The 17,487-nt window shown below is 38.8% G+C and overlaps 1 protein-coding gene across 2 annotated transcripts in view; it reads left to right on the forward strand.

Moving 5' to 3' along the window:
• MAGI2 (membrane associated guanylate kinase, WW and PDZ domain containing 2) overlaps positions 1–17,487 on the forward strand; it is a gene marked incomplete at both ends in the record, with an annotated part of 789,860 nt that overhangs the window by 614,026 nt on the left and 158,347 nt on the right. For both annotated transcript variants that reach the window (XM_082004503.1, XM_082004504.1), the window contains one exon: positions 12,334–12,391. In XM_082004503.1, coding sequence (XP_081860629.1) covers positions 12,334–12,391 — 58 coding nt within the window. The remainder of the gene's footprint in view (positions 1–12,333; positions 12,392–17,487) is intronic.

The following is a 17,487-nucleotide window of genomic DNA, read 5'->3' on the forward strand; positions in this document are numbered from 1 at the left end:
TGCTTGCAATTTCTGCAGTTTATTTGCCTGATATCCTCAGACTCTTCTCTACTGATGTAGGGACAGCTTTGGTTGAGCAGTAGTTTCTATATTTTCTTTTAGGCCCACGTACAAGTATGTTTTTAAGGGACTGAAGCTCTAATCAGTAAGGTCATGCTGCTGCCTTTCTTACTGAACCTTCTCAACAGGGGATGCTGATGTTGAGGTGACCCAGCCTAAGCACTTAGTATGAATTGTTCTCATGGGCCAGAAGGAGAAATCCTCAAAAAATTACAATCGTGTATCGCTAAATCAGTGTGTAAAAGGCATGCCTTTGTATGCCTATATCTGATTACTTCTAAGATGGCTTACAGAGGAATTAGAAAGGTATAAAATAGCCTCAGGCAAGGCTGGGCTGAAATGAGATACTGCAGTAAGAGATTTGTTCAATCTTCATGTTTGGTGTTCCTGTAGGGTCTATTCTGTACTAACTTTGTGGTAGACCATACATCTTTTGAGTTAACTTGTAGAGGAAGAAGTTTGGAGTGTCTCTTTTCTTTTAAGGACTTGCAGTGACCTTGATATTTAAGGAGCTGAAGAGACTGGAGAACAGTAAAGAGCAGAAATTAAAAGACTAACAGAAAAAGAAGATTTGAAATTGGAAGAAGATTTGTTTATTATGCCACTGAGTTGGTACAGCTTCAATTTGGAGACCTACCTTCAACCATTAAGTACAAATGCAATTAAAAGTAATTAATTTAATTTAAATTATTAATATAATACCTGTGCAGGAATCAAAACTGTACCAGATGGTAGAAAGCAAGGGCATATACTGAGGAAAAGGTTACTTTCTGTTGGAATAACTCAAGTAGATCAGTTGCTGATTCCAAATTTTGTATAGCAGTACCGTGAAAGTCAGATACTTCATTTCTCTGGGCTGATGCTTATGATAAAGGCAGGCATATGACTGAGTAACCTGAAAGTCCCCTGACTTACACAAATAAGCTATTGCTGCACATGAATAAAAAAAAGAGCAGGCACTGTCTTCGTCCCTTAACTGTTGTAGACACGCTTTTTCTGAGGTAGCCACAGCAGTCTTTTTGGTTGCCCTTATAAAGCTATTCCCCTCAGAAGTTCTGGGAATGGGAAAGACTCGGGTTTAGATACAGCAGCGGAGGTGGTCCGGCCCAGAAGCATTCAGGGGAGCGGCATCACCGGTGGGGACTGGAAGGAGGCAGTCTCTAGGAGACAGGGGGAGGAACAAATTCTTTTGGTAAAAATCTACTGGGTTTAAGGAGAATTAGGAATAGACAGCATCTTGTCTTTGAAGGAGATTTGGGGTTTCTTGGGACAAGGAAGAGGCTCTTTTCTTTGTGAAAAGAACCTAAAGGGTTTTGGAGGTTCTTAAAGATAAACAAGACACACGAAGAACCGTAGATAGCTCTTTGTTTTCCCCATCCCTCTGTTCCATCTCCATCCTGTCCCTCTAACACAGAACCCTCTTATTCCTCTCCCTAGTGTTTGGGTTACTACTCTACTCACCCTTAGGAAGGTTTTGCACTGAGAAGAAAGAGAGGAGGGAAAAAGGGAGTGGAAAATATGTGTGTTGCCACTTTTCATGACATTGCAAAGCATAAAAAAAAAAAAAATCACTACAAACATGAAAGTATCTTTGCCACTTTTTTTTTTAATTTCTTCTTGTAACGTTAGTTACATGCCAACATTACTGAACATTAGAACATGAAGAAAACATGGGTAAACCTTAACTGTCTACTTATTATCCCATACAGTCAAAACTCCTGAAGGAAAAGAGACTTAGAAACCTGCCTATTTTGTCATTATCACAAATCAGTGTATTAATTGGACACTACATTTGCAAAGCGCCCTTGTGAATGCAAACAAAATGTGTCTGGTACATTAACAAAGGACCACACACCTGTTTCTCATGCACAGTTCCTTTCTGATGCTGCCACAGAACCATACCAAGAGTTTTGGCAGATGGCATTACAATTCAAATAAAGAAAAATAAGCTTCTGAATTCATACAGATTTTCTTGTCATTCAAATGCCAAGGGATGCTTTAACATAGTGTTTAAAGTATGGAGTGACTCAGTTTGAGTGTCCTCATAAATATAACTAATGCATAATTATGAATAAGTTATGACAAGATGTTTCAGAAAGTCGTTACATGCAACAAAAGCAGATTTTTTTCTGTTGTGCGACAAAGCAAAAAGTAGTAAAAGATGGGACTTTTAAAGTTCTCACCCTAGACAAGTCAATGAAGCCACTGAGGAGACAAAACCAGATTCTAATCTAATTTCACTAATATAAATCAGTAATTGCTGTCTCAGCAGCTTCAGTGTTAACCTGAATTTTCCACAGTGCAATGTGATCTCCCTTGTCAATTGTATTGATTTATCTATTTCATCAAATCCTATTTAAACAACTAATGTAGCTGCATTACATATATCCAGCTACAGTTCAGAGCTGTGAAAAGATATTATTAAAAAGCATGGTAGTCATAGAAACAGATCACGTAGGAAGTACCTTGAGGAGGATTCTTCTATCTGATTGTATACAACTTCATTGGCCACTTGGAAATAAAATACAGAGATGTAAGATGTCTTGCATTTGATCAGAGAACTAGTTTATTTAATCTGCTCTGAGATTTCCATCCACGGCCAGTATCTGATGCTTCTGAGGCAGTTGCAGCTCATCAGAAATAAGTAATATGCTTATGCAATTTTATAGTCTGTGCAGGATAGCTTTTTATTTGTGGACCACCCACAGATATCAGTTCATTGTAAGAATACAAAGTAGTTCTTGGCCGGTTTTTTTTCATTATCACTATAGACGTTGCATTTTCCAACCTCTTTTTGTAATATGTCTACCCATTTGCCTCACTGGCCTGTCACATAAAATCAAGTAATTGCCATTTGGTGTAATAACAAGGCAGAAAAACAAAAAACATAATGCAATATGCTGTGTGCTTTATTTTGAAACATTGATGTGAGACTCTCAAGGCCCAGTGAGACAAATGAAGTCATGAAACAAATGTTTTCTAATGTTGATTGAAATTTTAATTAAACTTTAGTGTTGTTATTTTAAAAAACAGTCAGAAACAAGGTAAAATAACCCGTTTGACCAGGAGGGACGGGTAGGGGAGATGAAGAAGAGTGGTTGTCCTCTGTGTGTACGGAGCTCTCCTATGGGATGGACAGCTGGCTGGTGGAGAGTCTGTGCGTCAAGATCAGAGCAGAGGTTGGTAGGGGAGACCTGGTGGTGGGTTGTTGTCACGGACCCCCTGACCAGGGTAAGGAAGTGGATGGAGCCTTCTTTAAACAACTCAAGGAAGTTTCTAGTCACAGACGCTGGTTTTCATGGGGGAATTTAACCTCCCTGACATCTTCTAGATGGGCAGCATGACAGGAGACAAGGCGGCAACAAGATTTCTGGTGGTTTTGGGGGATAACTTCATGAAATAATTAGAGATGGGTCCAGATAGCTGGACTTGCTATGAACTAAGAGAAAGAACTAGTGGGAGATGTGATAACTGATGGCAGCTTTAGCTATAGTGACCATGAAACAGTGAAGTTCAAGATGCTGTAGCAGAGGACCTCAGGACACAGGTAGGTGTCAGGCCCTGATAGTGTCCCTGACAAAGTCGTGAAGTGAGTCCTTAAGGGACACATTTCTGAGCACCCGAAGGAGAGGGTAGTGACTGGGAACAGCCAGTGTGGATTTACCCAGTGCAAATCATGCCTGACCAACTTGATTGCTATGCTAAAATGACTGCATTTGCAGATGAAGCAAAAGCAGTGATGTCACTTGCCTTGAATTTTGCACGATTTTTGCACTGTCTTGTACAATATTTGTGTATTGCACTTAGGGCATTAAAAATCTGGATGGATGAAGAACCGTACAAGTGAATAACTGGTTGGGTGATGGATCTCAGTGTAGTGGTTAATGGGTCATATTATACCTGAATGTGTGTGTATATATATATATACACACTTACTATAAAATACTATACTCCCATGGAAGAGGAGTATTGCAGGGGTTTATAGCAGCGTCTGTCCTGTTTTGACATCTTTATGTATAGTCTGAAGGAGGCAACAAAGTCAGCTTTGCAGGTGACCCCGGGGGGACAAGTCAACATGGTCAAGGTTATATAATAACAGTAAAGTCAATAACTCCATAAATTCACAGGGTATGTAATATAAATAAATGAAGAGACTGAAAAGCAAATAGGGGAAGAAAAGCCTAACCAGGCAGTTATTAGGTAGAAAACACTGGTTTGTAACAAGGCTGGATTGATACAGTCAGTAATGAGGTACAAGCACTGAAAGATTTGAACATCCAAAAGATCAGAAAGAATGTTTCTTTTCAGTCTGTTTTCTTCAAAGGCTAAAGAATATAGCATAAAAAAGCTGTGTTAATAGAATTAGTTTCAAAGGCAGAATCTTTCACGTTGGAGCTGTATGTGTGTGCAGCGTATCTGCTGAACTTCAGGAATACGAATTGATAATGCGGCACGTAGTTGATGTACTTGGGGCTCCTTCGCTGCTGGAAAAATGAGCGTGCCTGCGACAGTCTCTTGCGTGCGCACGTCTGAGCCTTGAACCAGGCAGCAAAGCTGCCGCAGGTCCTCGGCACGTGCGTGAGCAATCCCTGGGGCATGGGCTCAGCTTCTCCGGCAGGTTCACGTTCTGCGCTGAGATTCATCCCGACGTGACTTCACTCCTAGCGGTGCCCACGCTGGCTAGTTTAAAGCTAGGAGCTGTGAGGACAAGGGCTGCAGTGACTCTGTTTAGATGTACCCTTTGTTATATTAAGAATGAGATAATGTGTAATTGACACCGAATTCAGAAAATTATTACAAAGTATTCGTGGAAGGTAAGGAACATAACTCTTTAATTATTCCACGGAAACTTGTTGCATTTATATCCAGTGTCCTGGGCAAGAACTTGTAGCTAAAAAATGAGATTTTTCAGTGTTTCCTAGTGGTCTCTATTTCCCCAGCAAAACACAAGTCACTTTAGTAGAAATTGTGAGACCAACAAGGAGCTGGTTTAAGCTTCTCCTTGGACATTCTGCAATATAAACCAAGTAACCAGCACAAATCATATAGGAGTAAGGACAGGGAACAAGACAAGAGGATAATATTATTTTATTCAAAAAAATTAAAGTTTTCATAATAAAAGTTTTTCAGACAGTATTTCTGCTTTCCTTAGATATATGATTTCTAAATATACTGAAAACGGGATTCTGTAGTTTGTTTGTAATCTTTTAACAGAAACTCTAAGCTTTGTCTTCAAAAGGTCCATGGAAAGTACTCAAACCACCTTCAGATATTGTCCAGTAAACTATTGAGGATTGAGTGCTTTATTAAGGCTTTATTAAGGAAACCATCTCAGACACTGCCTACAATAACCTCACTAAATTCTCAACATTATGAGTTTTTTTCACCTAATTTCTTTTTAGTTGCATTTTTAAATTTTTATTTGAATTAATAGGTAAAAAGGCCTTTATGAACTCTTTTTGATAGTTAAAACTCAGTATTTCAGTTGGTACTTTTTCACTGTATTAATGCAAATCTTGACTAGACGTTACACATTTCTGCATGTCAGAGGGATCAAGTACACCTAATGTTGGCAATAGTGCACTTGGTAACAATGCTGGGAGAAAATATTGAATTGATAGTAATATTTAATAATCTACGTTCTGCACCATTAAGGATGTTGCATGTCACAATAAGCTGCACAGAAGGAAGAAAATGCATTTATCAGATGTAAATCGTACTTAGATATTTGCTTCCATTGTGCAAGAGCTTATGCATAATGTCATTTTATTCATGAGAATAGATTGCACATGAATGGTTTGCGATTACAGACAAAACATAAACAGACATGACTTTGTGAAATTTGCTGCTGTGAGAATGGCAGTTGGAGAACACGAGTTTAATTGAAATTGGGCTTACATGGGTCTTTTCCAACCTAAATGATTCTATAATTCTATGGCTAGGCTTGGAGTTGCTACATTGCCTAAGACTTCCAGGTCTTCCATGATAGGAAGAGTGAATCTGGTTTTGCTATGGAGGTGGAGTTCTCTGCCTTTATTGTTATTTTCACTGAGACAGTAAACAATTCAACTGCAGCTTTTCATTTGTACACTAGCATAGAGAAGCCTGTGTTAGTAACTGCATTTTCCAGCTTAGGTCATGACATTTGAAATATGGTTAAGCGGAAGAGCCTGTTGGCTCTGTATAAAGGATTTTACCATAGCATATACCTGTTAATGTTTTTGTTGATTTTTGGAGCTCCCAGATGTTATGCAGATAGGTGACCTAGCAGAAGATTCGTGGACAGTAGGTTAAACACTGACTTTCAGTTAGTAACGTTACCCTCTCTTTTCTTACGGCAACCTGTAACAGAAGGTGTCAGGAGCAGCAGCGCAATTACTATATCATGTATCAGCTGGGCAATGCGGACACGAGCAAAAGAGAGCGTCCAAACCACACATCTCCAGCCCTCTGCTCCTGAGGGAGCAGCACAGCTCACCATGAGCAGCATCTACTCTTTGGTGATCTGTGCGCTGTGTCTTAGGGTATTGCAGGCAAATATTTCTGTGTAAGCTATGCAGTGAGGACCACTGGTTTAGACTTGCAGGTAAATATTCGCAAAGGCTATATCTCTTAAAGAAACTGGAACAGTGTGCAACTGCATGGGACTGCGGAGCTGCATGGTATTTTGTAGCTTTTAACCCAGTTCATTTGATACCCTCTGTAGTAGGCAACTGACTTGAAAAGGCAAAACCGAATTTGAAACAGGGAGAAAGAAAAGAGAAGAGAGAAAGCAAGAGATAAAACAAACACAGGCTGCTGAGTAGAAAGATAGATACAATATTTTTCTGAAGTCTCATACATAGGTTAGAAAAGGATTCCTGACCTGTGCCTGGGTGTTAACAAGGCAGGTGAATCAAATTCATGTTGACTTCCACGGCTTCCACATCCTTATAGACAGCATTTTCAATAACAGCAGGCATTATGTTTTCTTTTTCTCCCTCATACTATACTTGTTTGTACTATGCCAATATTTTGATTGCAGGCGATTCAAGAAATATGCTCTCATCTTTCCAGTCTGTCAGAAGGGTAGTGACACAATGCTGGCTGTTGTTCTGAAACCTTGAAAGGTTTTTATGACTCTCTTTAACACAGTTAGTACTCCATAAATTTCAGAAAAATTAATCTTTGGGTTTGGTAATAATCTTGATCATCCTGGCACATTGAGCTCCAAAATGCACTCGTTCCTCCATCCCCAGAGAACGTTAAGTGGCACCATCAAAAATAATTCTGGAACACAACAGCTTTCAGAAGGCAGAATAAGAGCATCTGGACCATTAGCGTAAGCAGGCTGTGATGAGAAGGCACTACCACTGATTATAAGTGACCTCCTTGAAATCATATTAGCTTTTCTTTTTTTCCTTTCTTTTATTCCTTCCTTCTTCCTTTCTTTCTTTCTTTCTTTCTTTGAAAATGCAAGGACCTTTGTTACCTTTGGGCATTTAACTTTTAGAAACGCAGCTTCTGCATTTAAATATTTACTCAGATGCATACTAGGTAAAGTGTCTGAGTATCAACTGTGCCTTTTTGGTCTTTTTTTTGGATGACTGCTGCAGTGTTAGCTAAATGCAGCTTCTCTGGTAAGGATTAAAACATGAAATGTGAAAACTGGAGCATATATATGTACTATACATATTATCCAGCACCTTTCCATCTACTCATGGTATCGCCATTGCCAAATGTTGCACAATTACTGATTTTAAAATGGTGATTTTAAAATGGCGATTTTACAAACGTTCCTGAACAGACCCTCCACTGGATGACAGGAGGAAATCTGTCAGAATGCAATGTCAGGTATTGAAGACTGAATATAAAGGACAGAAATTTTTTTTCCTTCTATACAGATAAATCCTCTTGTTGTCTATAGAATTGAAAGACATGAGTGACAGAAGTGTTGAGCTCATGAAAATGAAGACTTCATATATAGCATAGTAACCATGAAACTGTTGGTTGCAGAAATAACACATAAACTAGCATGCTAGCGCTACCAAATGAACATCAGAGAATGCTATAATTTATAGTTCTTCTGCCAATTCAAATCATGGTGGCCAATAGTAATCTCCTTTACAAGTGTTTTGCAACAATTCTCTTTCAGAAATGTTTACTGTTCACTTTCATCCTTAATGATCATCGCTGGGCACAGTGAAATGAAAAAGAGAAACTGTAATGTCCTCGCCCCTAATTTGGCACATGCTTAGCTTCCTATTTTATGAAGCATTAAAGTATTTCTGTCCTGTAATCTTTCATTTCAATAGTGAAAAATTGAATAGATGCCACTATTTAATGTAATGAAAAATAACCACAGTGAAAGCAAATGTAGCAGAAGATTTTTCTAACAGAAGCTCTGTAGTAAATAAACTACACTCCACTAACCTTATCAGCCATACTTTGGGAGGGGAGACGGGATTTGGGGTATGCGCTCTAGCAATTCCTTTTTACTGGTCAACATAGAATTGTAATTAAACATAGCTTACAGGCTGCATCTAAAATAGAAAAATGAAACTAGAGCATAGCCTTACATGGAGTTTATATCTATTATAGTACATGGAGGTAATTTTTTATTTCGTTTCTTCTGAACACATGACTATTTTATGATGTTAGATAATCAGTGGTTCAATCTGTGCATTTAGAAGTGGGTTCTCCATAATATGTCCAATTCATTAAATTTTTACAGACTTTTACACTAGAAAATGGGATTTGCTATTTGCCTTCTCCATAGTTGTGCCAGTTCATAAATACAGTTATGCATCATTACCTTAGGAAAAAATAGGACAATAGGTTAATAGTAAATCCTCAAGTTATTTCAGATTTTCATAAATGTCTAAAATAAAATATGTCCTCTGCATCTATACACTTTAACTTGTATATATTTACAGAAATAAACATACTTTTAAATTTGGGCAAAACACCTATTTTCTGTTTTTAATTTCATAGTTAGAAAAAACTCCATCTACTCATACATTTTGGGAAAGGGACCTATGCATACATTTGTGTGTGCGTGTGTGCATGTTTATGTGTATTGTTAAGTATGTACAGATTTTACCAGTACCTCACTTTTTCCAAGGGAGTATAATTTTAGATGGACAGATATGAAAACATCATGAAGTTAATTAGGTGAAGAAAACCTCACAAGGTTACATCAAAATAAAATGTATTTACAAACAAAATGTATTTGAACTAATACATTATATTTATTTTGTGTCATAGGGTTATGTAAAAGCATCATTTTTTTCATAGTAAATTATTAAGAGGAGCCCTATTTATCATCCATCCATTGGGAATGAAATTTACTGTAGGGGCAGTACAGGATCTGTGCATCAGCTGCTTTCCTTTTGAACATTTATGTATTACATCCCACAGTCTTGTCTCAGGATATACAGGATTTTGTGGGAACCATTGCACAGTCAATCTCCTACAGATTTTACTGTAGAACTTACATTAAGTTCTGGGCAGGTCTGGAAAGAGCAACACCGGGTCTTTCCAATGCTTGGTGACTTGACAATGAGCCGGTGATGTGCCTTTGCAGCAAAGCAATCCAACAGCCTCCTGGGCTGCAGTTGGCAGAGCCTTGCCAGCAGATCAAGGGAGATGATCTTCCCCTTTACTCAGCACTGGCGAGACACAGATAGAGTTCTTGACCCAGTTCTGGGCTCCCCAGTACCAGGCAGACACGGACATACAAGAGAGAGACCAGTGAAGGGCCACTAAGATCATTAAGAGACTAGAACATCTCTCTTATAAGAAAAAGCTGAGAGAGTTGGGACTGTTTGGCCTGGAGAAGAGCAGGGTCAGAGGGACCTTATCAACCTAAATAAATACCTGAAGGGAGGGTGCAAGGAAGACAGAACCAGGCTCTTTTCAGTGGTGCCCAGTGACAGGAAAGGAGTATAAAATGAAATACAGGAAATTCTGTTTAAATATAAAAAAAAACTTCTTCACTCTTTGGGTGATCAAACACTTGAAGAAGTTGCCCGCAGAGGTTGTGGAGTCTCCATCCTTGGAGATATTCAAAAGCCAGCTGGAGATGGTACTGAGTAACCTGGTCTAAGTAACCCTGCTTTGAGCAGAGGGGTTGAGCTAGACAATCTCCAGAAGTCTCTTCCAACCTCAACTGTTCCGTGATTCTTAGACCTGCTTGAATACCTTATGCTGCATTTATTCCTACGAAGTGATAATAACAAAACAGTCCTGATAAAAGCAGTTCAGAGTGTGGACTTGTGAAGACTTCAAAGCTAACAGTATTGTAAGAATAATAGGAAAAATTGAGTATCAACCTCAACGAAGTCCTTGAGCTTTTTGTTACAAAAAAAGTGACGTGGGTTTCCTCATCTGCCTGTCTCCAGCAGAAGGTTGTGGCCTTCATTGCAGTATTGGAATAAGCTGAGCAGGAACATCCTCTGAGAGCAACGTGTCATGAAGACCACATCCATCTAAGCAGGTTCACTCAAGAAAGGATCAGCTATTACAGAGTGTGGTGGGTTAGCCTTGGCTGGACAGCAGGTGCCACCAAGCCACTCTATCACTCCCCTTCTTAGCAGGCGATGTCCAGCCACTTCCCCAGAAGCAGGGCTTCAGTATGTGTAGTGGTTGCCCTGGAAGACAAACGTTGTAAAAAGTTAATGCCCCCCCTCCTCCTTCTTTCTCTTAGCTTGTATTGCTGAGCTGAAGTCGTATGGTATGGAATATCCCTTTGGTCAGTTTAAGTCAGCTGTCCTGGCCATGTCTCTCCCAAGATCTTGCCCATCCCCAGCCTACTGGTGGTGGCGGGGGGCAATGTTGCAGCGACAGCCTCAATGCTGTGCGAGCACTGCTTAGCAGTAGCCAAAACACTGGTTATCAACACATTTCTGCCCAGCACTATGAGGGCTGCTTGCTGTGGGGAAAATTAACTCCATCTCAGCCAGACCCAGTACACAGAGGCATTTAAATGAGAAGTAACAAGCAGAAATGAAGCCATTTCTTAATATCGTTTTTTAACTCCCTTATCTCCCTATTGCCAGTCAGACTTCATTTTCCTATTTGCCACTTAAAGCACATCAATAATTGTCTATTCACATTGTCACTGAAAAAAAAAGAAGCTCAAGTCATCCAGGAGTACTTCTTTATGGCCAGTTTAATGACTCTATTGAGTATGAGCTACATCAGTTCTGCTCTGTCTAGTTCAGAACTCATTGTCTCCAAAAAGTTACTTTAAAAGTGCAACTGAGTTTAAAAGGAAAAAAAAACTGAGATAAGGAATTCCAGAATCAAATTTCATTATAGAATCTCATTACCACTCCCCGTATATTGTACTATAGTCTTTAACTGCACAGAAATCAATATCTGTGCATGACGGGAATGTCCATCCTTTTGTGAATCTCCCCCATCAAAGTCATCGCATCTGGCACTGAGGTTTTTACTCTGTGTCAATTGAGATACTTGTCACATCTGCCTGGTGCTTTTTAAACACCAGATGAAGTTCTTTTGGCAGTATAATAATTTTTTAAACATTCAGTGTGAATGATAATAAAATATGATGGAGGTATTTGAATACATATGTGACAGTTTGCTTGTACATGAACACAGTTTATTTTTCAGTATTGTTAAATTAATGTATTTAACATTTTAATTGTTAATACTGGAATGTTGTAGGGATCTCTATTTCTGCAAAATGTAATTAGTTTTATGGCCAGAAGATGCTATAATATCTTATTTTTGTTTGTACTTCCATGTACTACTACGTACTCTGATGCTCCTGATATAAAAATAAGCTTTGGAATGAGATGCCTTTGGTAGCTGTGGAACTGCCATCACAGTGAGACAAATAGTACAAGCCTCTCAGAAACATTTAGGTATACTTACTGTACTTAACATGGCAGCAGCAAACTCTTTTCGTTCCTTCTAAGGAACCTTCCTTTTCTGGGAAAACAGAATGCCCTCGCTTCCTCCGGCGGTGATGTCATACAAGTTATGCTGCAGTTGTTGGGTGGCACAGCTGTTGGAACAATAAAGTAGTTCTACTAAAATGTGTTGTTCTAGAGACTGAGATCTGTGTTTGCATGCCAATTTTCAAGTTACTACTACTTGTGGCTGCCATGGTGTGTGTTCAAGGTTTGGCATTTGCTTTGGTCACTGTATCTAATTTCACTATCAAGTTATTTCCCTCAACATCCAGCAAAGATCCACATTTTCATTATTAGAAATCTTAACGTTCTGTACTGTATTTTCTGAAAGAGATAACTCTTTGTTTTTCAGAGCTTCCATATGGCTGGGAGAAAATTGATGATCCCATTTATGGCACTTATTATGTTGAGTAAGTTCCAAAGTTCAATATTAAGTTTCTGTTCATATGTCATAACCTCTGCAGTTCTTAGCCTGGCAAGGCATGGGTACAACTACTTGACATGTTAAACTGAGGGTGTACCAGGAGTTCACAGTCATCAATACAGCTAATGTGTCCAAATATATCCAATGTGTCCCAAATCAGTGACTCAGACATTCAGTCATTCTCTTTCTCCAGGGTCTGATTTCATGGTAACATTCCAGCTAATACTTGGACAAAGATCATACTCATTAAAGAAATGTTTTGTTTTCTATGCAAGATTTGGATATCCAGTGAGGTAGAGATCTTGTTAATCAATGAATAGAGCAAAGCATAATCATTTTATCTCAGCAAAGATCCTTTTCTGGGTAGTCCTTCCTTGCTGCAAATCAAATGTTTACACTGTTTGCACCAGAAGGCAAGTTATTTATACACTGCATATAAAATTTTAGGGATGGGTTTTTTTATTTTTTACTTAAAAGTGCAGCCGAAAATGAGAGAATATAAATTTTTATTTCCTTGCTTTCATTTTTTTCAGATTTTATTTTAGTCATGAAACAAGAAAAAAAGATTCTTACTCCTCTGCGCAAAGGGCAACAGAAAGCTTTTTTCTGAAGTACTGGGTAAAACTAGTTCTGGCCAGTTCCTACATAAAATAAGTAAATCAGAGATATGATTTTCTCTGCTTTTTAGCTTAACACAGTGAATGAGACTTATGCAAAGTGAATCTAGATTCAAAATCGTGATACCTGTTCGGAATGGTCAGTTCTCACCCTGCTCTCCACACAAAGTACACAGCAGAGGAGGCAGAACACCACTCCCCATCACTATGCAGACAGCGCTTGAAAGGTTGAGAAAGACCTATCCATTAGTTCCTTTTATTAACCAAGAGAGATCTTTAGAGAAGACGGCCCCTGACCTAAAATCTCAATTTCAAATCCTGCCACTTAAGCAGTACATTTATTCTAGTTGTTTCATACAAAACAGAAAAATGTTGTTTGTCTGTCACATTATTCCCTTGGTCTCTCAAATCCATACCAACACGTTGACTGCAGGTTCCCATTCTCCACGTGCTCTGCTGCTTTGCCCCAGGCTTGTTCCCTGCCCTCGGGTGAAAAAGCCAGCTGCCCCATCCTCTCCGCTGCCCAGCCCAAATCAGCTTAGTCAGTCCAGTTTCAAGCAAAAAGATAAGTATATTTTTAAAGTCCCTACGTAATGCCATTGAATTGCCCTCTCTCTTTACGCCTGAGCTCTTTTATGATGTCCTCACGTAACCAGGGGCCGGAGTTCACACACCTCTTTGCACTTAACCCCCCCGAAGGGCGCGTAAGCCTTCTGCCCCGGCGGTTTTTAATGTCTTTCGGTGAGTAACGGGTGTCGTGCGACTTCCATGCACTAACCCCTTGCTGAGCCCCGCTTTGCTGTCAGGGCACCCCAAGGCATTCTGGCACCGGTGAGGCTCACGCTGCACTGCAGAGCCGGAAAAGGGACCGGTACTTATCTCCATCTCACGTCCATCCACCGGTAAACAGACGCAAGGCACCAGGCCCAGATGTTCTTATGCAGTTACATACTTTAAGGCTGTTCGAGCCAAATTTATTAATCCTACCACAAATAAGATTTGTGGCAAGATATAGCAAACCTACTGCAGGCCCAGAGGTTTTTAGAAGTGTGGAATGGTTGTTCGCAGGACGGCGTTAAAACTTCAGCCGCGCTGAGTTCGTAAGGACTTTTATAGTCAGTAAAATGTAGCTGTACTTTAATTTCCTGTCTGAGATCAGTAAGTTTGAAACAAAGATTGCTTTCCACTTTTTTGAGCTAAGAAGTGGCAGTCACAGCTTTTTTATTGCCAATATTCAACAGATTAGTTAATTTTTAACTAGATAAAATCAGATTACAATAAACTCTCTTAATTATATCATAACAGTGGGTAAATCGTGAAAAGTTAGGTTATGAACTTTCACACGTTCAAGTCCAGTCCAACTTTACATGCAAGTCTTTAAAACTGTCAGTGAAAGTACTTCGCTCGCCAAAATATTTGTATGCCATAGGAAATTGGTAAGGATGAGCAATGAGGCAGACAGACTCAGGTTCACCTCACAGGGACCAGCCATGCTCAGCTGCAATAATCTGAGACCAGAGGAGAAGCTAAAAATGAAACAAAGAAAAAATTCAAAGGTCTTGCTAGCAAAGTTAATAAAGACTAATCACAACATATTTGCAAATTCTGTTAAAAAATAAGATTCCCAGTATAATTTCCTCTCTTGATCATGCATGAATGTAGGTGTGAGACATTATTAAAATTTTAATTTGCCTTGTTATACAGGTCCAAGCTTCATTTGCAAGGTGTAGACGTTTGACATAAATGAGCAGTGTTTGCTATACGTAGGTTAACTTTCATGCAATTTTCTCTTAATTTATAAACTAAGAACTAGCAGCACTTAGTTGTGCAGGGCTATGGAGAGAATGTGGTTATTAGAGTGCACCGGGTCTTTCAGCATTCTAATTGCCAAAAGATTATTTCCCCCTTTAAGGATGATTAACTACAACACAGAGCTCAATTTCCAGATATGGTCTCCTTAATAGAACAGCTAAATTAACCATACAGGTATCTATTCTGGAAAAATATACCTCCTTGACTTACAATTTCTGACAACACTCTGTTACTACTCAAACAGAAAAACTTATTTCAGGTGTTTTTCTCATTATAAAGTATTAATAACTTAAAAATGTGAATGTAAAGAGGAGTTAGGCACTAACAAGTTATGCATCAGAGTATTCATCTTTTAGGCGTCCTGATTCTCAGAATTACTTTAGTGGGTTATAGGCAACAATTTCAAAAGTTAGAGTCACAAACTACCAAAAAATCCCATACATTAAAATGGCTAAGAAAAGGAGATAGGTTAAACTCCTTCTGCTGATGCACATGCATAGATGTGCTACCATTTTGGCAGGGCTCAGTATCTTGGTCATCAACTAAAATCTGCATACTAGGCATTACTGTCCATAAATCTCCTAAGAATGTGTTTCAGTTGTCTTAAGCACATCTAACATGAAACTCCATCCCAAAACCACTTAGCCTGGCCACATTCACTGATGAGATGGCAGAATGGTGCCTACATCTTATAGGCTGGCTGGTGATGACAGTACCTACTCATAACACAAGAGAGATTATTTCAACTTTACAGTTAAATACAGCCCAAAACCAAATCCTACCTCTGAGGGGTTGTCCCCAGTTAGCATACGGCAAGCCAACAGAAGACACCACCACCAGCTACCCTTTCTTCTCTGCAGAGGGAAATTCAGAGTTCCTAGGACTAGAAAGCAAACAAAAGTCTGCATGATTCTTCAGTACAGCCATAGGAGAAATTAGTTGGATTCTTGTCTTTGGATTAGGCTTTTATATTTAATATGCATTTTCTAAAAAAAAAGGAAGAAAAGTGAAGATAGAAATGATCACTGAATTGGATACTATGAGCAATGAGCAATACACTTTTGGATCACATCCAGAATCTATTTTAACCTCAAAAGCACTTAGTTGTAACCATCTCTAAAACTCACATTTGGCTTGTCTTACTAAGGCCTAGGTTAGTAATATCTACTTTGTATGCAGCTGAAGTAGCTAGATGAAAGGCTAGAATGTCCTTTCAATGGAACTACTTATCTTAATAACTTCTTTCTCAGGTAAACTCATCAGTAGTAATTTTTCTGATTCAGCCCTGAAGTTGTATAGCATTTAAAATTGCATGGAAGGTAGGTGTTTCATGTCTCATCAGTCTAGCAGAATAATCCAGTGTTACCGACTGATAAAAACGATTGATTATCAGTATAATTTTCTTTTCTCTGACTCCTCTTGGACACAATATTTAGTGCAGTTTGAATTTGTTGGAATTCTCACATTGTGCTTTTGAGACTGCCATAAAACAGTCAAACTATGGGAATACATTGGAGCTAAGAATTATTAATGTTGCACCAACAACTTGAGGTGCTTTAAGTATCTTTGTGAGTCTTCTTGTCTCATCTGCTAGGACAAAAACATAATTTTCAACATAGCCATTACTGAAAACATTTCTGCCTAAATGGACTAAATCACAACTTAAACACTACCTAGAAACTGTGGAGAGGCAGTGGATACCAGATTCTAGCTGTGATGTCAGTACTGCAAGAACTGATGTTCCTTGAAGCCATGGACACATATTAGCTAAAATCCCATCTTTTTTTATACCACAGAACCACACATAAGTTGTAACTTAGGTCTGCAAGAGGCCTCCTGCAACACTGAGATGTGGCCTGCAATAACAGCATGGCACTAAGCATAGTTCAAAGTCCTAAACGCAGATCTGTACTGTGATCTTGTATATCCATTACATCTGCATAATATGGCACAAAAGCTATGGGAAACCCATGCTCTTCTGGAAGGGCAGCTGAAGACGAGGGCAGGATACTTCAGAGTCTCTAAAATAAGACATGATCCCTATGTTGACGCAATTAGGTCAATCCACTGTGTAGCAACCTTGTTTTTAACCTTAACAAAAGCTAACATAAAACAAGCTAGATTTTTTACCCCATATTCTGCTATTGGAAACTGTTTCATAATTTCATACTTCTGCTTGTAAGAAGCCTATAGATTTCAAGTTTGAAATCCTGACATCTTTAATGCATTCTAGTATTTATTTCCAAATGTATTCATAGAATGTAATTATGTATCAGAATGAATTCTTCTTGAGTGAAAAGCTAAAGCTTCTTTGGTCTTCTGCCATAGAAGACTCGCTCTTTCACTGGTCTTCCTGTAGAGCCTTTTCTATGGATTCATTTTATTTGGTCATAGGTGATCAGAACATTATGCAGTATTTCACATGATGTTTCATCACTGCCTTATGTAATGGCAAAAGTAGTATTTCCTTACAATATTGAAATACATCACATGATAGGTGGTAGCATGAAAATTACCTTTTTTATGCTTATATTAGTAGTTCATAATTACTATTTAATGCATGTAAGTCATGTCTTTCTCCACTTTTAACTGATGAAGTTTGTCTCCCTTCCATCATACTTTTCTAGGTTTGCAATAGACTAAGGTGCTGAAG

This window comes from Phaethon aethereus, assembly GCF_964289735.1.
Source record: "Phaethon aethereus genome assembly, chromosome: 1".
Classification (NCBI taxonomy): Eukaryota; Metazoa; Chordata; class Aves; order Phaethontiformes; family Phaethontidae; genus Phaethon; species Phaethon aethereus.